The sequence below is a fragment of the Euwallacea fornicatus genome, chromosome 37, assembly GCF_040115645.1.
Source record: "Euwallacea fornicatus isolate EFF26 chromosome 37, ASM4011564v1, whole genome shotgun sequence".
Classification (NCBI taxonomy): domain Eukaryota; kingdom Metazoa; phylum Arthropoda; class Insecta; order Coleoptera; family Curculionidae; genus Euwallacea; species Euwallacea fornicatus.
In genome coordinates this window covers 995,528-1,017,747 of record NC_089577.1, presented here as the reverse complement: position 1 = coordinate 1,017,747, position 22,220 = coordinate 995,528, and the positions used below count along the sequence as shown (strand labels likewise).

The 22,220-nt window shown below is 45.5% G+C and overlaps 1 protein-coding gene across 6 annotated transcripts in view; it reads left to right on the top strand.

Annotated features, from left to right (window-relative positions):
• LOC136349382 (Krueppel-like factor 7) overlaps positions 1-22,220 on the top strand; it is an 87,237-nt gene that overhangs the window by 47,474 nt on the left and 17,543 nt on the right. For 3 of the 6 annotated variants that reach the window (XM_066300900.1, XM_066300905.1, XM_066300902.1), the window contains exons 2-4: positions 5,238-5,580; positions 5,629-5,794; positions 5,851-5,963. In XM_066300900.1, coding sequence (XP_066156997.1) covers positions 5,238-5,580; positions 5,629-5,794; positions 5,851-5,963 — 622 coding nt within the window. Of the gene's footprint in view, positions 1-522; positions 5,173-5,237; positions 5,581-5,628; positions 5,795-5,850; positions 5,964-22,220 lie in introns of those variants that run through there. The other 3 variants (XM_066300904.1, XM_066300903.1, XM_066300901.1) reach the window with 3 other exon arrangements.

Below are 22,220 nucleotides of genomic sequence, written 5' to 3'. Positions count from 1 at the left end.
CTACTTAATGCCCCCCAAATTAACTGCCTCCGCAGCCATGGCAAAAAATGGATAAAAGTGCAATACGGGAGTTGTGGTTTTCCTTTTTGCCGGTGCACAATTTTAATTTGATTACATTTCAGTCGGACGAGTCAGAGATAAATGGCCCGGGATTTTATTCGTTTCTGTTTCGGGACGTTTAGTACGCTGTACTTCAATCTATACCTAAACGGGTTTATCCCATCCGAAAAGCCGTTAGCCGAACTTCGTTGAACCTAATCGAACTGTCAGTTCTGTCAAAATTTACTGTCAACTGTGAGTTACGTTTTTTGAAGTGAACAGACCAAAGGACGACACCCCCTGCTCATGGTCAGGATCTCGAGACGTCAAGGGATTGTCGTGAATATTTAGGACCAGATTTAATAGTGAGTTCAAAGCTTTCACCCGAATGGGGCTGGTCCTGAGGTGGGCCCAAATCGGTTATGATTCGTCTCGATTTTCGTTAAACGAAAAGAACTTCTTAACTGTTTCGCCGAACGGGAACCCGGAATGAAATCGACAACGCTCACCCTGAAAGGGGAATTTGGGTTCAAATTGAGAACTTTACCCGCGCAACGCTCGCGCCGAAGGGAAACTCGGGGTCGAATCGAGATTTTAACCACAACAGCCGCGCTCAAGTCGACTCGGGAAAAAAATCTATCTTTCAACGACCATCGCTCTCTCACTGACAGTAATGACAGAACACCAATTTATTTAACCATCGAATACAGAGGCGTTCCGCTATCTAATACGGCTAGTATTCAATTAAGGGACAGCAAAACTCACAGATTCAATTAAGCGACAATCAATTACAGTTTCTATGCTCATCTGAGATGAAGAAGAAGGGGATGAGTGAGGAGAGGCCACGGGGGAAATCGCGCAAGTGTGCTTTTTCGATCATCCCCATGAAGAAAACTCGCTTTACAAAAACAAAGGGGGATCGTGACGATTTAATAGGTTTCGCAGCGGCGTCGCGTCACACGTACACAATCGAATTAAAACCGGGCCATTGTGTGACGTGTATTGACGTTTCTACCCGATAAATCGGGGCTTAATCGTCAATGCCGCTCCATTATGCCGGGCGCCGCCATCTCAAAAACAATACCACCGCTACCGACGAGGGTTTATGTAGTCAGTGCACATCACTGCATGTCATTTTTATCTATGTCGGTGAGTGTGCCCTCTGCAATGTGCCTGATATGGCTTAAACAGTGCCTCGTCCCTCTAAAAAAACTTCAACGACCAACGAGAGATACAGGGCAAAATGGCCGACTGAGATAATAAATAACAAGACTTTATCAATCCCCGAGGAGTTCTTCGCATTTCCGCCACTGTAATTCTGAAACAATCAATTATAACCCAACGGGGTTGAAGGGGTGAAGGCGGAAGCACCTTCGGGAGCGCTGTTCAATCATCTCCGAAGGTCCTCGATCAAAGGAGTATCGGTGCCGATTAATAACGCGTCCCTGGACAAATGGCCCGAAGATCGCTATTGTCCTTTTTAAGACAAATTCGCGCAAATTCGTCACGTGTCAGACTTTTGTCCCGTGTATCTGCGAGTAAATTGCCCGGTCCGCTCCGATTAATTCGGGACTCTTCAGCGATTAATAACAGACCAGATCGAATGGAAATTTTATCGTTTGACAAGCGTTTCGGTCTGGAGAGAGAGAGGGGGAGAAAAAATTAGAGAGAGAGAGAGAGAGAGAGAGAGAGAGAGAAATTTGCTGAAGCATTACGTTCTTGCAAAATACACCATCCTTGTTTTTTTTTTTATTGAGGGGGAACACGGGTTCGAATTGGGGCTTTTTTCTTCGCGATGATCGCGTCGAAAGGGACCTTGGATTCAGAATGGGAGATTTGAAAAAGACGTTGGTTTTTTGTGCCTTTGTAACGTAACTTGGATCCGAACTGGAAGTTGCACCTGACCGCGGATGATGAGAGAGAAACTTGAGTTCGAATTGGTCTTTGGGACATTCAGGTCCAAAGGGGATCGGGAATGTGGATTTTAGCCTCACAAGGATGGATTTACCATGGATTCTGCGAGGGTCCCAAAAGCACCTGACGTGATCTGTAAATGGAAGTTTTTTTGTTGAAAATTTGCCGATATTGAAAAGACCAACGCTGAAAAAACTTACGTTCGAAGTTTGCTACATTAATTTGTGTTCATTTCGGAGCCATTTTTAGTGAACGCTTTTAGGGATATTGCGCACGTTGGACAAATTGGTTATGAATGCGTGATTCAATACTCTCATTTGAAAGTTCTTAATCCATCCGACATGAAAGCGAAGTTGGAGCTTGCTCTGTGAGAATTTAATCCTCCGTTAACCACTGTAAAATATTGCCTGGTAAAGTTTAAACGCGATCGTACGACCCACCGAGATGAATTGCACAGCGGACGACCCCGTGACTCTCCAGATTTGACCGCTCCAGATATCGTGGGAAAAATTTACAAAACTGTACAGGAAGACCGTCGGCTAAAATTGCGCAAGCTGGCCAACATGATGGGGCTTTCAAAAAGTACTGGACATCGCATTTGGACCGAACAATTTGATTTGTGGAATGTGTGTGCAAGACGGATGCCGCGATTACTCACAACTGAACAAAATCCGCGCCGTGAGGATGTTTCAAGGGAGTGTTTGGCAAAGCTTCGCAGTAATAAATTTGAGTTTTTCCATCGATTGATAACCATGGATGAAACACGGATTCATCATATCGCACCTGCGACGAGAGTGCATCAAAACAATGGACTCAAAGGGGGGAATCGGCTCCGAGAAAGGCGAAGACCGTTCGATTTGCAGAAAAGGTGATGGTCAGTTTTTTTTTTTAGATGAACGTGGGATAATATTTATTGACCTTTTCCCCGAAGGAAGAACAATAAACGGAGAATATTATACAAATTTATTGTAGAGTTTGGGAGGAAAAATTAGGGAAAAGCGATCGCATTTGGCGAAAAGGAAAGTCTTGTTCCATCGAAACAACGCACCAGTTCACACTTCCGCCACCGCGACGGCCAAAATCAATCAGTTGGGTTTCGAACTTTTTCCTCGCCCGCCCTACTCACCAGATCTAGCCTCCATAGATTATTTTTCATTTCCCAATGTGAAACAATGGCTCGGTGGAAGAAGATTTGTCGATAATGAAGAGGTGAAATCCGAAGACGACGCGTATTTCGAAACATCTGAAGCTCTTTACTGTGAACTGGATATATTGCCGAGAAAGAATGTCATATTTTCCATTTTTTTTTCTAAGTGTTAGGTCGAGCACTTCTGGGAATGTCCTCGTAAGTGAGAGTTACCCAGTCTCGGACGCGGGGTCACGTTCACAGTTACACGGACGGGGCTGCTGGTCGACAAAGAAAACGGATAATATATACTGTAAACGACTCGACCTACTTGCTGGATGCATTCAGCAAACACCCGGCGACAACAACTGTGAATGCGCCCTCCGGTCTAAAGAAATTTTGGGTGCATATTGGCAGTTCGAATGCGAGGGGAGACCAAGGGGCGCAATCACACTTGTCTTCCGGATGTATCACAAGGGTATCCGGCGAGCGTAATAATTGTGAACGCGCCTCTGCCGTCTTTTATCGCATTTGAGCTCTTAATTTGCATCCAAGTTTCCTTTGGACCAAGGACGCGTTCACAGTGATTGTTGACCACATATCGACCGGATCTGGCGAGTCTCTTGTTCGACGAAGTAAATGAAGGATAAGCAGTGCGAGCGACTCGATTCACTGGCCATATGCACTCGGTGTACCCCCGAGAACTGCCGCTGAACAACTGTTTTTCTTGTTCAATACAGGGTGTCTGCTACTACGTCTCGATAGTTTTCTGAGCCATATATAATAAAACTTATCAGGAACGTAAATCCTCTCCTAAAAGGAGCGAACGCTGGTTTTTCTTTTATTTCCTCATAAAGCAGGTTTTATGGGTTTATAACTCCATTAGTAATATTATATTGTGAATTCCTGATGCGAGGTCGAGGGCTGCGCCCAGAATTGGTTCGACCAGTGGCGGGGGTAATGATTTGGAAGTGAAAAACGCCCTTCAGGCAGATTTATGTTGACACATACATCGAATGTTAACATTGCCAGGTCAAGCTGCAGTTCAATCGAGCCGATACGTTACCTATCGGGTTTTTCCATGTGACAAATAGTTTCAACTTAAAGCCTCATTAATTTCCCATTTGAACATCAGAGTTTCACATCATGTTTTTTAGCTTATTTTACTCAGAACTGGACTAGATCCAGACTGGGGAGATTTATCCAGATTTAGTGGGCCCCTTCCAGATATCCAGCCCTTATAAACCATTATTTCATCGGCACAAAACAGTTGTTTACTCCGTCGCAGGTCGTAAACAAAAGAATTTATGTCGCTCTACGACCCCGTTCGCACAATTTAGCAAAACTAATGAGTTTGTAATCTAGCCGGGACCTAGTTCGGCATATAGCTCATTACTCCCTCTGCTTATTATAGAGATTTTGCGACGTTAAAGCTAATCCAAGCCCCGCACGCTCCAAATAATGAAACTCTCCTTTTAATATGTCCCCCTTTTCCCCATTCTGTTGTAAGGAAATCGATACGTTTGTTTAACCGGTTTCCAGTTTTGAGGGGATAGTCGGAGAGAATACTAATAACGCGTTTTGATGGGGGTTTTCAGTCTTGACATGCGACTTTTGAAGCCCTTAATAATCATCGTCATGGATTTGGGTTCGACTGGCCCGAACAGCCCTCGTTCGGGGTAACCCAAACCCCGATTCAGCCGAAACGCCACTAGATTTTAGTACCTGCAACTCCCTGTTAGCCATTTTCCTGGAGCGTTTTGAAATTCCTGTTGGAACTTCAAGAACTCCCTTTCGTAGCAAGCAATTATCCATTCAAGCCAACAGACCAAACGTGGTCTTTGCCAAAAACACGGGGCATAAGCTTGTTATTACAAAGAAAGGCCCTAATGACGTCAAGACCCATTACCCCTTCAAGAAGCTGACACAGAATCCTGCGAGTAGTTAGCGTCGTAAAGGAGACAAGGCCAGGAAAACTAAACTGTAAGCGGATATTGTTCAAAGCCCCCACGTACACACAGTCACAACAGGGCGATAAGGCACACTTTGCTTGTTGGCACAGCCCTAATGGCCCCCCGCGAACTTAATGAATTGTTAGTTTTTCGTTACCATCTTTAAGTCTCCAATCCCCAAAAAGAGTTTAACTTGTGATTTGCAGACATGCTACGAGATGGAGCGGTACCTGAAGGACGAGCCCAAGATCCAGACTTACAAGAAAATTCCGGAAGCTTCTAGATGTGGCTGGTACGAGGTGACTAGTTTGGAGGACTTCGGCGACCACCGACTGGACGGCCTAAGCAGCGCGAGCTCGCCCATGTCCTGGGACGGGGCCCTCAGCTGCGCAGTGCTAGTCAAACAGGAACCCATGGATGATGAGGAAGACGACGATGAGGACCCGTTTCACCGGGCAGGAGACACCCTGCAGCTGAGGCTGGTAACGCGGAATCCCACCACTCTGACGCCCCCTTCGAGTCCCGAATCGGGCCCCGGACACAGTAATGGTGAGATTTTGGTCGCGTTTTAAGGTGTTAGTTAAAGGATATTTGCAGGGAGCTCCAGTGCGGGCGAATTGGACGTGTGTAACCTGCGACTGACGGGGGGACACACGCGGAACACTATAGTAAGGGTGCGGGCCTCCGGTCTCACCAGATTCATCTCCATGGTGCCGCGTGCCAGCGCGACCGCCAACTCCTCGCCAGCGTCAGCCAAAGCTAGGTAAGAATCTTGTTGTTATTTTTTCAAATAAATTTTTACTTTTTCTGTTCTTTTAGGTTAGATCATTCCCCCGACTCCAAACGACGAATACACAAGTGCCAATTCCTCGGATGTAAGAAGGTCTACACGAAGAGCTCACACCTGAAGGCGCATCAGAGGACGCACACGGGTAAGTGCCCCAATGATAAATAAATAGTGGAAACTTCCTATTTCGCTGTAACTGGACTCTTGACCATCGTCGCGCACTTGCGAGAATCGTTTGTCATTCGGGTGAAGGGCGTGCCCACGTCATATGCACGACCCTCGTCTGGATTAACAGGGAAACTTTGTTGTCTAGTAGTTCGGGATCGATGGTGTTGAGTCTAAAGAACTCTCTTTCTCGGTTCTATTGTGGGATGTCATTTTAACCAAAGAGGTTTTACGGAAATTTAGTTTACGAACTGAAATTAGGATATGAGAAAAGTTGTCGGTACCAAGTAATTGAAACATTCGTCGAGTTTCTTGGGGAAAAACGACGATTTTAACGAATGGCGGCTAAGTAAGGAGGCACTTTTTTGAATCATCTATCGAGAGCTTGAGCACGCCCCCCTCCGAAATGTGGGCGACTTCGCTAAAAAACCGGGCTGACTTAGGATTACTCCATTGATCGGTAAATTCAGTGTAATTGGTGGACTTTTGGGAAGAGACGTATGCCGAAATTTCGTTATGCGAAAGACAAACACGAAAGAAATCATAGGGCAAACAAAAATTGTGTTTTGTTTCCGCCCGAAAGGTCCCTTCGCAAAGTTTCCCATCGTTGAGTTCGGACGGGATCTCCGACGCTTGATTTGGCCCCATATTTGGCCCCCGGGCCCCGAAAAGACCGATCGCCTTATTTTTCTGGACAAGTTAATCTCCGCGAAACTTCAAAACAAGAATCGGCAAACAATAATATTTTTCCCGTTCTTTCATTCGTCCCTCCGGAGGGTCCGGTTCTGCCGAAGTTTCACTTTCCCATCCCGCAGATGGAACGGCCAACTTTCACATAAATCACAGGAATTCCGATACTCAAGGAAAATTAGCGATGGAAAGTGATAACCCTCGTGGCTCACTCACGTGAGATATGTCCGTTCTTACCTCATAAAACACCCCTGACGGTCTGGCTGCTCCACTCCACTCCGGGAAATGTAAAGGATGTCTTGAGAAACAAAAGATAAGTAATATAAAAATACTGTGGGCCTGGAAATTAAGCGAAAAAAATGACAAATGATGTTGCGCCACGACGGGAAAGAATGAACACCGAATAGAGGAACAAACGGGGGAGGAAAAAATCTGGAAACACGTGACCCAAAACAGCAGAACATCGTCAATCACCCCTTTATTATTTTTTTTGGTTGCTCGGGACAGTGGTGGCGGTGTAAAGGAGTGATCACTTTAAAGTGCGGAATGGGCGACCGTTAAATTAAAGGGCGACAGCTTTAATTATCCGATTTCCTAGTTCCATTCGTGTCCCTTTGTCGAATTTAAATATTAAAGTTCGAGTTTGTTTGTTTTTTTGTTTTTTTTTTTTTTTCACAAAGTTATTGCCGAGGTAACTCGGAGGAATGCGATAACAGAATGAGCTGATTTGGGACGTAGCACATAATTCCTACCTATTTCGTTTCTTCTCGCAAAGGAAAGTGAAACCAAACACGAGGGAAAATAATTTGAAACATTATCGACAGAAAAAGAAAACACCGGTCCTTCTATCGGTGGCACAAAGACCTGCAAAAAGGCCCGTTTTTCATTGAAAAGGTTTATTATTTTTTCTTTGAAGCGATCCTTTGTAAGACGCGTCGATAAGGGCTTCCGACTGACTTAGACGAAATCTACCCCCCGACGGAAAGAAGGCAATTAACGACTTCTTAATGAACGGGGGATTTGTGTAAACGTTGCTCGAATGAAAGCAATTAGAGATGTTTTTAAAAAAAAACCTCCGGTCCCATGTGAGATTGTCGGACAATCTAATTCCCCAACTTCGGAACTGCATGAATTTTTAATTGGCCGGGGGGAAACTTCCGCTTTTTTCTCCCCGAAAAAGTGCAGAGTTGTCTAAAAATTTGAGCCACTCGAGTGGCGTTATTAAAGGAAAATTGCTCGGTGCATGTAGACGGTGACACTGCGGGGCCCTTTGAAGACGGGCCAAAGCAAAGCCGCAGGGAAGAGCCGCCGTATCCTCAAAGAGGGCCCCATGCCGCGTAACGCCGCCCGAGAATGCAGCTGCTCCTTTTATGTCTGCATATTAATTCGCGAGGGAATGCAGAATGCGAACGCGTGTGCCTTCTCTTGTCTTCGTAACTGACGTCACCGCTGACATTTCACACAGGATTCCGCATTTTCCGCTTCATCAAACCGGCTCGAACGACTAAGAATCGTCGGAATTCAATCGCACCACATCTCCTGCTCAAACCGCTCTCTCACACTCGCGTAAATCCTACAGCACTCGTGACTCCTCCGGTCGAGTCCGAGAAGATCCGACGGCACCCGAGTTAGACTTCAATCGGTTCCGTCAAATCCAGCGCTGACGCGTCTACTCGGGAGAAGGGCCCAGGTCCACCTCGGGCGCGACTGGATCCGCTCGGTTTCAGCGCGAGCTGCTCAAATGGAAGTTGCGTCCGTGCGAATTGGACAACGTGAAGGTTCAAACTGACCTTGAAATGTTGATGACGTTGTTTACATTAAATGCCCGAACGTACGTAAGGAAAGGGGCCCTTAATTCGCGGCACTCGATATTAATTAAAACGGTAAATAAATTTATCGTTCACGCGAGCTCTCGAAAAGCCCCCGATAAGTGAAAAACGACGACTCTGCCGCGGGCACGAGACGCACTCGAAAATATGTAAATTGATTCGGGTTTGTGAGGCCCTTTGTGGAAGAATTAATTATATCCCTTCGAGCTGCCCTTGATCTGCGCGAATGCAGCTCGGATTTCTTATGTAAAAACCTTCCGGTCAGCGCAATTTTCGAACAAAAGGAAGTGGTCAAAGTATTTTGAAACAAAATTTATACGGCCACCCTTTGAACCGTCCACCGAGGCCTGGAGATTACGTACGTTTTACCGGAATATTTTATGTAGTAGTTCATCACGCGGTGGAACGTTAAGAAGTAAATGAAATTGAAATTGCGTTGGTTGGAGGCTTTGGTGCCTCCAACTTGGTCGCCCGTCCCGAGACCGCGGCGGCGAAAGCTCTGTCTAGAACCTTCTTCAGTTGTGGTTATTGGAAGCAGGCAAAAAGTGCTTTCAATTCCGCATTATGGCCCCTTGTTTCATTTTCCGCGACCGCCATAACCGTTACCCTGATGCCGCCCTTAACTTTCTCGGCCTCCCGAATATGCGCACGTTTGACATTTAATCTGTTCCGTGAGAGTTGAGGGCGATTTTTAAAAAATTCATTACTCCTCCCCCGTGGTTCGCTGCCTCGAGCCCCTTGCCGAATTAGATTGTTCGAGTGTGCAATCGTGTACGTTTTTATTCGCCACAAATGGCCCCTTCTGGTTTTTTTTTCTTCTGAGTTGCGGCTGCCGTCCGCAGAGAAAAATTTAATAATGACCCCAATTATCGGGACGAGAGCTCTCATTTAAACAAATCCACCGCATACCGGAGATAATCCCGTTGTATAGTCCCCGACAATTCCCAAAGCCCTGTTAACATCACAACGCGGGCTTAATCTTCCCGAATTCGGGCTCTATTTATTGTATTTCGGATTTATGGCGGTTTCTCACTAGTTCTAGCACTCGGTTTTACATCTTTTACCGCTCGTAGTCTGCACCAAGTTTTCAGAGCCGTTGCCAAGTGGGTTGAGGGGCCAGGGGGTCAAATTTGCCCTTGTACGAACCGTCGATTCCAACTAAGATACGATGGAGATAAAAAATTGTTTACAAACACGTAAAACACTGCGGAACTAGCAGATTTATGGCACCGCCCTTTGTGGAATGCCCACGGACATCTCGATTTGTCGGTTTAAACCGGTCGCGTTCTTTGCCGCTCTTCGACGGGTTTCCAGGGGCTAGGTTTAAACCGTCGCCCTTTTGCAGCACCGGTGTCAAGTCTAAGAGGAACGATCTTCGGTTTTCGGCGCTGATTGGGTGCAGACCCGGACCGGTTTAAGAACCCGCCCATTTCGAAGGAGCACCGCGAAAATCGGCATGATGATGCGAAAATTTCGGCCCCTTTTTTGGGGAAGACCAATTTGGTATTTTAAAGCGGGCAGCTTTTTTTTTGTTTCCCTGACTAAGGGTAAGTTCGTTTTTTCCATTAGCTCGGGAAGCGCGTACCCACCCGTTAACCCTATTTAACCCTAATAATGAATATGAAGCAGAAAAGGGGAAATATTTTGCAATTAAAGGCCCTTTGCGTCGGCCGAAAGCTTTTACTCCAATTAGCCGATTCCGACCGTCGAAACTTCATTATATCGATATTAGTGCGAGATATAATCGGGAACTTCAGTTTAAAAAAATAATCCGAGCTCCCGCTAAAAGCTCCGAGCCTCGGGCGACATTCGAAGGGGCCTCGTTATCGCGTTTCTCTCTCAAACTAGAATCGCCATCGCTAAACATCGGTTAATTGTTGTACGTATCGAGCACTCGACGTATAACGTATTTCACAACAATTGACAAGTTTTACATTTCCGCCTCTCCATTTTAATTAAACCCTCTCCCTCTCTGCGGAGTGACTCGACGGGACTTTATTAATGGACCATTATTCCGGTATTTCTTTTTTCCGTGATAAGGGGACGGCACTGAACATCAATCTCCGCGCATTTTTAATGACACGATCAACCCCGAGGATCACGTATTACGTCAGGCCAACGGTAAAAAATTGAATCTGCCTCCCTTTCTTAAGATCGCCGCCCTTTGGCAAAAACACCCGGATAGGCGTGAACAGCGAAGCGACAGCATTGGTGCAGGTCCCGGCACGTGTTTTGCCGCACTTTAAGCGGGTCGCCCTTTTTTCGGAAAACCACTCTTTCCGCTTTTGTATGATCCGAAAACAAGGCCGCGGTGACTGTGAGAACTAAATCTGCCGCGGTTTTTTCGGCGGGGCCCCAGACGGGTAACTGTGGCTTTTTCTGGAAATTAAACGTCCCCTTTCGTTGCCCGAACCTCGAGTCCGTGCATATATCGAATAAAACTCTCGTCCGACCCCGACTGGACGCAACCAAAACATCATGAAGTCGACCCGGAACGTTCAAATTTAAACTCCACTCGTTCTGAAGCAATCAAAATCCCTTGCGGAGACCCGAACGCGACTGCTCTAATTGGTAGGTAATTGGGCTGTAGATAATCAACTCTGTAGAGCCAATTTCGCCGAGTTTTCAGGCCTGTATGTTTAGGATTGGGTTTTTTTTCTAAAGAGCCCTTCATTGTCGTCGCCTGCCGCAGGCATCGAAAAGCGATTTATATACCGAAACGGGATGGCCTAGCCCGAATTAAAAGGGCTATTTCGGGAGACAGATAAGGAGAGCACCGGAAACTTTTATATCACTCGAGACGCTTTAATCCTTCAGTATTTTTATCTCTGGCAGAGATATGAAATAGCTCGTCAAGCTTGAGTCGCCTCGTGACTGGAATTGTTATGGTCTGATAAAACTGCGTCAATGCAGTGTGGAATTAAGAGCGCCGCTCTTTATTAAAAATGCCGCCCTCTCCCAATTTATGAATATTTGTCGGCTTCGGTCCTGTTATTGGCGTTCAGGTACGGAAATATTTATTTTCGACCCGCTGGAAGAGCTTTGACTTCGCCGCCCCGCGTTGAAATTTCTTGCTCCGTCTCTTGCGGCCGACGTCTAAATTTACTCAAACCCATTTTGAGCGAGCTACCGATGCGCCGAGTTTGCCGCCTATTGTTGGCTACTGCCGCCCCTTCGATAATTCTAGATAATTCTCCCGGTTTCGGTGCCAAACGCTGTTTTAGCATTCCGCGAGGCTACAATACAGCTTAAATTGGGGGCTATTCACCAGTCACCACCCAGATTGATAACCGGAAATTTGTAAGGAAATGAGCCTCACTGGCTCAACCCTGTGTCGGCTTATTGCCGTATTATGCTTCTGTTTATGTTCCGACCAAATCGAATTTGCCAGGGGATTATGGGGGAAGGGTAAGTCTTGACGTGTTGGAAAACTCTCGTCCCTCATCGCCCCGGAAGATGACCAGGCATTTGCACTGAACATTCTCGCTAGATAAAATGTTAATTTTCCCCGGTGTAAATCACGGCGGTATGACGTAAAATATTGGGACGAAAACCGCGAATGCACACTAATTTTGGCAAAACTGTTCCATCGCAGCACACGAGTGGTTTGTTACAATTACTGAAATTGCCGTTTGTTTTTGTTTGTTGTTGTTCCATGGCTGTATAAGCCGTCCGCTCGTTGTTCGTCCACGAAACAGCTTTTTGAACGACCGTTGCGACATTGTCGGTCAATTTTCGATTAAGAGTTCGCTGCTAGTAGAGATTGATGGGCGCACTCTGTAGTTCCAGGCACAGGAGCAGAAAAATGAGACCGTTAGCGGGAGTTCTAACGCGGTCGCCCTTTTTGTTCGCGCCCGTGAATCGACGTTAGACCTCCCGAATAAGCGAGCGGCTCTGATGCGTACAGTGAAAGCTTCAGATCGCGAAGTAAAATCGCCGCCCTTCTTGGCGAAACATGCAAATCTCCACGAACGCCGAAGCGAGGACGAAGGTTTGTGGTCCGGAACGCGTTCTGGGGCGTTTCGAAGGAGTCGCCCTTTTCTAGGACTTTTTCTGCCAGTTTCACCTTAAGCTGGCCGCCCATTGGCAAATGCAAGCATTTACCGTTGAAAACGTACTAGAGCTTTTTATTTTTTCTTTTTTTTTTTTGAAGAGAGTTGAGGAGTGCCGTAGTCTCGTCTGTAATCTCCGTGTCTAACCGTAGATAATCCGTGGAGAAACTTTACTCTGATGTTTTATTCATCGGTCCGGCAGAAGAATTTCCAAATTGCCCCCCGAATAACCAGAAAAGTTTTGTCAGTTCCGGATAGTTTGGGGTCGTTCCGGTAAAGAGACAGATTCCGAGAGACTATCGCATTATAAATTTAGAGCTCTGAATTAAGGATGTGTGGGATTTGGGGAGTTGAATTTTTTACTTTGCAAATTGCCACGGCAACCCTCGTTTACTATGCATATTCACGATCCTTTTAATCCGATCGGGCGGGGGTTGTTTCGGTGCGAATAAACGGGCAAACAAGTCACGGGCGGCCGCAGCCGGTAACAGATGCAAATTCGTTTAACAGTCGCACTGACGCCGCCCGACGATTCCCACTCAAATTCTCTAATTTGAGACGATTAACTCGCAACCACGATTACAGCCGTATGTGTCCTTACGATCACGATAAATAGCGGCTGGATTATGGCTGCCGTGGGGCGAAGTTAAAATTGCCGCCCTTTTTCGAACCTGTTCATTTTCGCCGATGATGGACGCGCTTTCGATGAACTTCTGGAGTGAAACGTGCACTTTCGAAGCAAAACAGAGACCGTCGCCCCTTCGTAAACTCGCCGCCATTTTTATTTTTTTTTGTGAATCCGGACGTTAATTAAAATAATTTTGTTCTGATACGGTAGCTGCGACGCCGAATTTCAGCTCGCGGAGCACCGCCGCCCTTAAGTAAATTCACGGTGCCTTTTTTTCTTTTTTTTTTTTTTTCTTTTTTAGTTTAATAAAACCACCATGCACTGCATCTTTTCGCAGACCTACGTAATGGCATTTCAGCTTATTAAATTTATAAAGCGAATTTCGACATTTAAAAAGGTTCAGCTTCCCGTTTCCTGGACGCTGCTCCCGAAAAGAGCGCCTCCGGGCGACTAATCGCTCGCAAACCTTCCGACATGGGCATTTTAATTAGGGACAGGAATGTCCTTCAGGAAATTACCTAACCGGAGAAAAATGTAAGCAAACAATTTTTCATTAGGGAACGGGGGGAGGGGGCGAGTCTTAGTGAGTGGTCGAATCCAAATCGAGTTATCCGGGCCGCAAACATCCCGAGGCTGCGGTGAAATATGGTCAGGAGGGTCGCCCCTTACATCCTCTCGCATCGAAAAAGGGCCCTTGAATGGTCTTTGATTGATGGATCGACGCCCCACGCCGCTAAGATATGTAGAGGGATTAATGTACGAGGTAATTCGCCCGGGCCGAGAGGACGTTGAAGGATCTTCGGGTTGAATATTTCACGAACGGAGTGAATATTCAACGCCACAATGCCGCGCGTCGCAACTAAATAAACTCCCTATTTGTCAAACATGGACTGAATCATTTACTTATTCAAATATCGTCGCAGCGCTACGTCCTTAGAGTTCTCCTCGAAACGCTAACGAGATACCGAACGCGAATTTCGGATCAGCCGCGGAAAGGGGACCGTCACACAATCACGTGTCGTAGGTATCTGTAGCGACAAGCAAATGGGGACCGTCTGTCACTTCAGTCAATATCATCCGAAAGGGCGACCCGTCAAAAGTGGCGCGACCGTCGCGAATGGCTAGGAACAAACCGTCGAACTGACAGAACTGTTCGATTCGGTCGTTTTGAAAAGGGCGGTGGTTTTAATTGCTCCGAAAATGGCCCGAAAACACTTTGAAATTTCCAAAAGCGATCTGGAAATCGATTTTTCCGCACCTCGTGGGCTTATTTACGCGAATGCCAGCAGGACCCGTTTGAAATTAGTCGAAATGTCGATCCGAGCGGCAGAAAATGGAGACCGCTCCGTGGGAAGGACCGCCGCCGGAAAAGGACGATTGCTCTTAGGGCGGCACTTTTAAGTTCTCCGAAACTTGTCTTCGAGTATGTCGGCAAAAATTGACTCAAAAAACTATACATCCAATATTTCTGTTGTTTTTTTTGTTTTTTTGTTTTTTTTGTTTTTTTGTTTTTTTTTGTTTTTTTTTTTGTAAATATTGCAAGAAAGCGCCCCGTTCAAAGATCGTCTATATCGCCGAAAATGATTAGCGCTGATAAAAATTCTCGAGATGAGCTTATTGGAAAAAGAGCGGTAATTTCAATAAAGGGCAGCCCTTTTAATTTGTCCCAGACTCGCCTTAAATCATCGTCGAATCGAGGTTTTTGAATCGAAACGTATCCGGTGGCATTTTAAATGGCATTTTAATTGTTTTTCGATTTTTATTAACTGTTTTTTTAAGGAATTTCGCCTTCGTTTACATGAAATATCTGTTGAAATGGGGGAGGCAAATACGATTACGTGGTGGTGCCTCGAGTCTCCGAAGACGGTTCGACAAAAATGCGTTGAATTTTATGAGAACAAACAACAAGCCCGCCCGAGTCGAAGTGTTTGCTTTTTAAATTAGTTTACTCGGGCGCAAGAGTGGGAGGTGGCGAATTTTTTACTCCCGAATAACGAGGACATTAAGTAAACCGCGAGAAGACGAAGGTATTGCTCGGCGGTTCGTTTTTATTCTTCTTTTGAGTTCGAAGACAGGCGAAACACCAGCTAAAAGCATCGAATCAGTTCATTTATCATGCACGTATGGGGGAGCGAAGCTCACTCGCATCGCATCGCGATTTCTAAGACGCCAGAGAGTGACTAAATTTAATTTTTGGTCGGCCCTGAAAAGCGGAAAATGGAAAGTTTCACGCTCGGCGAGCGATAATTTTCCTTCCTTTGTTGACACCCGATATTTTCGGCACTTACGCCCGGAAATGCTGCCGAATTACGGGACGTGGCCCAAACACGTAACAACTCGTCTTGTCGCCCTGGCTACACATATAGTGACACATCTGAACGATCCTCGATGCCAAATAGTCCGAAGGAAAATCGATAAAACACAGAATTCTCTCCCCGTTTGTTGTTGTGGGGTGCGTCGGAAAAGCGCGTGTTCCAACGCATCCCGGTTGTCCTAGGCCGCCCAGAATGGTTGGCGGAAAATCATCCGTCCGTTATCGGCAATTATCGAACAACCTTTCCCTCGTCTTGCCGTGCGGCCGGCGGGCCGCGACCGGATCGGTTAAAAAAAAACTTAAAAAAAAAAAAAAAAAAAAAAAAAAAAAGAAAAAAAAAGGGCGGCAGCTTTAACGGGGGGCGGCCGCTTTAATGGGGACGCGTCTGTGTGTAAATAAACCTGCGAAACGGTTTTATGGCCCTTATTCAATCTCCCTTTCGGAATTATGGCGGGGCACATTAAAAATTAGCGATTCACGAGGCGTTTAGTATTTTTCGGAAAGTTGGAGCAAGTTTTAATTGGCCGCGGCGTCTTGGCCGGTACGCGAGCGTGACCGCCGCCCTTAATGAGATTTTTCGACCAGTGCGCGTTGAAATGCGCGTCACGACTGGAAGTTTAATTAAAACGGCTTTTTAATAAAGGGGCTCCTCGGGAGTCTTTGTTTTGCGGTCCAGGACATGTAAAATGTTTCAGAATCGTTTGCGCCCCCGATTTGAATTAAATAGAGGCACGTAAGGAGGAAATTTATAAGCGATTAAGGAAGCCCCTAGAAAAATCTCTTAATTGTCAGAACGAGTTCCCGGGGCGATTAATTAAGGAACTTTCCCTCGCGAGGAATGAAATGCGCTTTTCCGGGGCAGCGAGCGGATCAAAAACGACTCGTATAAAAGGTTTTATTCTTTTATAGTTCCATCTTCGGAATGTACGAGATGCCGGACCGAAAACATATAAAATATTCTTTTGGCGTCCGCCTTGGCTCGCATCGCGCATTGCATTTCGATATTTTTATGGATATATGGCGACTTAGCCTTCGAGCTATTTATTATCTTTCAGATACAACGATCCGCTTTCCAGCTATTAAGGATTCTGCGTCTTATTGATTCAATCAATCGATAATCGCAACACTAAAATAAATAGTGCCGGAACGTACATGCAAGGGCGACCAATTTAATTATGTCGCGGCAAATATTTGCCTCGTCCTTCAATAAAGGTCCATCACCGGCGTCGTTAACTTTAAATTGAGGCCAATAAAGGCCGACGTTGTAGGGCTTAAATCTCCGAACATGGGGCACGTGTCTGTATGACAAAGGACGCCTTCCATATGGTTTTCCGGTTACAGGGGCCTGTCGGGGGGCATTCGCCGGAACAAAAAAACGGCTCCGGCAATGGAAAGGGACGTGGATATCTCCCGCGAGGGCAATTAATCGTCATTTTTGTCGCCGGAGATAGATCGCTACCAGCAGCCCGAGAGGAGAACGGAGATGAGTACCTGGCGAAATTTAATTGCCGCAAAATAGAAAATTGTCACTAACACACGTTAAACACGTCGCCACAAAACCGGCGGAAAACAATGTACATGAGAGACAAGTTATTCGAACCCTCATATTTCTCCGGAAGGGCGACCGTTTTAATTTCTTGCCCGCGTCACTGGAACTGTCAGGAATATTCAATTAATATCGCATACGGCGCATTAGGGGGAGAAATAAATTCTGGCTATTTATATGAAAACACTTGACTTTCTCGAAAAGGGTGGCTGGTTTAAAGTACCATAAATCAACCACTAGGAATAATATTTCGATGCTGGAGCCGACGCCGAAGCTCTCCCGGAGGTTTTTGCAAAAGGGCGACCAGTTTAAATAAGGGCGACAGCGCGCGAATCGACGTTTGCATTCAATTAACTGTTAAGGCTCCTATGGATTGTTGTTGCCACTTGGGCGGCTGTCTTAAACCGGGCGATTGGAGTAGGAATTTCGATCCTTGAACTGAAGCTGCAAACTGGAATTTAACTGGAATTTGACTTGAAGCTGCAAACTGGAATTTAATCAACGGTCGCGAGAATGAAAGAACAAGCGCCCGAACTATCTGTCTTGACAACGGGGGCAAAGTGTACACTAACTAAAAGGCCGGGGGCCCCGGTGTCAGTGTATATTACCGCTGAAGAAAATAAATCCGGCGAGAACGTGCCTCGCATAAATGCGCTTAGCCGTCAGGCCCGTACTCGATTATACATGGCAAAACTGTCCGCGGATGACGGGGGGGCTCTGCACGGCCCGAATGTCGATCCGCTCTTTCGGATTAACTTGCAACGTACACCTTCATTAGGGCGCCGGGGGGGACCCTCGAATTTCTGGTGTATACACGGAGACATCTTCGGAATTAGGAGTAATCTATCCCGACACCGTAATTTTCCGTCAGGCCTTTGACGCTGCCAGAATTTAAAACGGCACCGGCATATTGCAATATCGGAGCGATGAGGGGTACCAGTTTTTGAAATTATTTCTTCGAGCCAAAATTGGATACTTTTGTGAGGTAGGCGGCGGTCTTAAGCACGGGCGGCAGGCAGGTTTAAGGTGCAATCTTTCCACTCCAAATGTCTCGGATTGCAACACGCGAACGGTGAGGGTCGCGCTCGTCGAATTATGTATTCCTACCCAAATCGAACTCTAATAGTTTTGTCTAGTCTCTGGAAAAAAAGGCAGCAGTTTTAAGGAAGGGCGGCGCACTTAAAGGGGACGGCAATTCGGCCATCCAGGTCGGAAATCTGGCCAAATTAAAAAGGGCGGTGGCTTAAGAAAAAAAGGGCGGCGGTTTAAGGGAAAAGGGCGGTAGCTTCAATGTGCCTTTCTAATGGCACGATTTAAGTAGCAAAGTTGTTTTCTGTGCTCTGCATGTAAATTTATCGATCCCCGGCTTTTGAGGACTGGAATGACGCGGCAAAATCGGTGCTGAAAAGAACAACATCCCCAGGGAACATTTCTGCCGGATTTTTCCCGGCAATGTATCGGGGAGGCCGCGCCATTATGTTTCGGAAACCTTAAGTTTCTTTCTGCGCAAAAATTACAAAGTTCACGAGACGATCATTAATTTCGCTTCAGCGTTACATCTCATACGGTCTTAATTAAATCGCGTCCGGTGGACAGAACTTGGACAAAACCGCAACTTCTTTGCCTGCAAGTGGCAAATTGGATCCCGGTCGGTAACTAAATCGAAATAAGCGAGTTGATTTCGAACTTTCTCAGGTTTTGAGGTCGCCGACGACGAAGAACAACGGGTCGTCTTGTCCGACGCTAATTAACGCCAACCTGGGGGCAATCGACTAGCGAGGACATGGACAGCAACTGGAGCACCCGCATTAGTTCTAACGGGGTGTCGTAAAAACCCAGTGGATCCAATGGCCGGAACCTATTTTTAGAAGGGAACTTAAGCCGCTCGAGAGAACCTCATAAAAAGACGGACCGTGTGCCGTAACGGGATGTGTTGTCTTTCCATTATACCTGCGGATTATTTTAGTGGGATTCGAGACGCTGTTGATAGGTCAAAAGTTCAACATGTCCAAGTAGCCCAGACCGGAATAACGTTTAAAATTGTGTTATAGATTAAATTACGCCCCACTTGTCCTGGCGTATTTTTGCTCGATTAAATTTCGCTCGCGGAAAATGAATTTATCGAATACATGCATAATGGAAGCACGTGAAATGATGTGGACATTCGTGGCTAAACAAATATGCCACGTTTTTACCATCGAGCCTCCGTTTAAACACGCTTTTAACTTAATAACTGTCGTTCTTCAGCCCTCATGGCGACCCAGTTGAACCGGCAGCCGGTTTATCAAAATACGTTGTTGCGATTGTTTGGAGTGTTATTTTTCAAAAAGGGCGACAATCGATAAAGCGCGGCGGTTTAAAAAAGGGCGACAATCGATAAAGTGCGGCGGTTTAAAAAAAGGGCGGAACTTTTAATTTTTCACATTTTTTTTTTTTTTTTTTTTTTTTTTTTTTTTTTTTTTTTTGCTGCCATTTAGCGATAGCAGGTGATCCCCGTGGGTTCGGATCATTTTTATTACTCAATGCGTGAGAGGGCGACCTCGTTAAAACCACCGGAACTCTCCCGCAATCAATTGGTCCACGTGTTGAAAGCTCCCACCCCTTTGACGCTTGAAATGGGCGACTGTTTTGACCGAAGGGCGGCGCTTTCGATTTCTCGAGACTTGGGCCGAGATTTGATCTATTCACGTCGGCGATCGGAAGATGCTCTCGCTCGGCTCTTAAAAGAGCGGCCTCTTTGGCCCACCGGCAACTCTCGGATCGGCCTCTATTTATTATGGAGTACATTAAAACGATTAAATTTGAGAGTGGTGAATGAAAAGGGCGGCGGAGTTAAAGCTAGTGCAATGTTGTTGATCGCAAGAGCAAAAAGGATTGCTATCGCAGCGCCCCTTGAAAAGGGCGGCCGCCTTAATTCCATTGCTACTCAGCGCTTTTAAGGCACGTTCATTGCCTTGAAATGTAATTACTTGAGTTTTATAGAATTTATCGATAGATGAAGGGGTGAATTAACGTCTCCAAAAACAACAAAAGCGAATCAACTTTCAGCGTGTCTCCCGATAAGCCGGCTCCCCGAGGAATACGATTTCTCGTCTCTCCACTTCCGAAACACAATTTCCTATTCGGTACGGTCCGCCCTTTATATCCGGAAGTTTTCCGGCTAACTTTTTCTCTATACGGTTATTTTTTACTTCTGGATACTTCCCGAGCAGCGTAACGAGTTTATGTGTGCGCCCGCTCTCCCGGAATGAAGTTTCTGAGGTTATGTGCACCGCAGAAGAGATCATTGAATTATTTCATGTTCGAGGAGGGACATAAAGGAACACATTTCCAAGTACAAGGTTCCAGTTACACCGACTGGTGTAGCTCTAAATTTTTAATGTGAAACGGACCACCGTGATGCCGACCACCGCAAGGTTGACCTGCCCAAAAACGAGTTATACAGTGTGATTAATGAACTCTCTTCGAGCGTCCCCTTGTTGTGTTCGATCCCGAATCCCCACAAATAATATTAGAGCAACATCCCTCTAAGTTCTTTCTCTTTGGCCGACTCGGGAAAAGTTCATTTCAGCTTGTTAAGCTGTCAAATATCGCCAGCGGAGGACCGCAGAACAGCCGAAAACAACACGTAATTAACCGTTGACTGTTGCGAAAGTTGAGAGGGGACTTGAGGGAGGTGCGGGAACCCCCGACTATTTTTTAACATGTCTTAAAGGAATTCATACGCGTCAAAAATGGCATTCAGACCTTTGGGAAAAAAAGACACAAGAAAATGCTTTTAGGGCGTCGGTTCGCGGCGGCGGGTCTATTTATCACGCGCGCCCGGCACAAAAGAGCGGCCGACTAAATAATAAACATGGCGGCACCGGCTTAAAATTTCCAGCGACGATATCAACAACTTTAATAGGGCGTAAGAGATTACGTTCTGTGGAAAATTACGTCGTTACACCGCTCCAAAAGCAGGCACAAATGGATTCGAATTACTGCTTTTTTAGTTATTCGCTATCGACTCAGAATTATTTCGTTTCTGCAGCTCTAAGTCAAAAGGGCGACCTTGTTAAAATGGCATTTAAATTATGCAAGAGGCGGAACGCTTAACTGGAAATATTAGGTACGATTTCAGTGCACAATTTAAATCTGAAGTATAAAAAATTCAACATTATTTGCTGCGAAAATCTTCGAAACAGTTAGAGATGCGACTTAATTTCCTGGCGAAGCAGAGGCGCACGCATTGGAAACCTGAAACATGACAAAATCAATTTTAATTTCTGCGAAAATCTACAAAACAGTTAGAGATGCGACTGAATTTCCTATCGAAGCAGAAGCGCACGCATTGGAAACCTGAAACATGACAAAATCAATTTTAATTTCTGCGAAAATCTACAAAACAGTTAGAGATGCGACTTAATTTCCTGTTGTAATAGGCGCACGCATTGGAAACTTGAAACATGAAAAAATTCAACATTATTTGCTGCGAAAATCTTCAAAACAGTTAGAGATGCGACTTAATTTCCTGTCGAAGCAGAGGCGCACGCATTGGAAACCTGAAACATGACAAAATCAATGTTAATTCCTGCGAAAATCTCCAAAACAGTTAGAGATGCGACTTAATTTCCTGGCGAAGCAGAGGCGCACGCATTGGAAACCTGAAACATGAAAAAATTCAACATTATTTACTGCGAAAATCTTCAAAACAGTCAGAGATGCGATTAAATTTCCTGTTGTAGCAGAGGCGCAGAGGATGGAAACCTGAAACATGACAAATTCAATGTTAATTCCTGCGAAAATCTTCAAAACTGTTAGAGATGCGACTGGATTTCCTGTTGTAACAGAGGCGCACGCATTGGAAACCTGAAACACAAAAAAATTTAACATTAATTTCTGAGAAGAATACAATATTAATTCCTAAAAAAAATATATTTAAAACAGTGTAGAGTTCCGATTTAGCTTCAAGTTGACACAGAAGTGTATACAATTGGGATCGAAAACGCCAAAAAAATGTTAAAAATCTTGGAAAGAAGTAAAATCTTAATAATCTTCCAGAAAAGGAAAAATTAGAAGTAGTTTGGGCTTTCTACTAAAATTCTAATTACATCCTTTTCATTCACTGCACAAAATTTCACTGTAAGTATAAAGAAATAGCAGTCGGGGCTCGGCCCCGAGCACCGAAAATCTGAG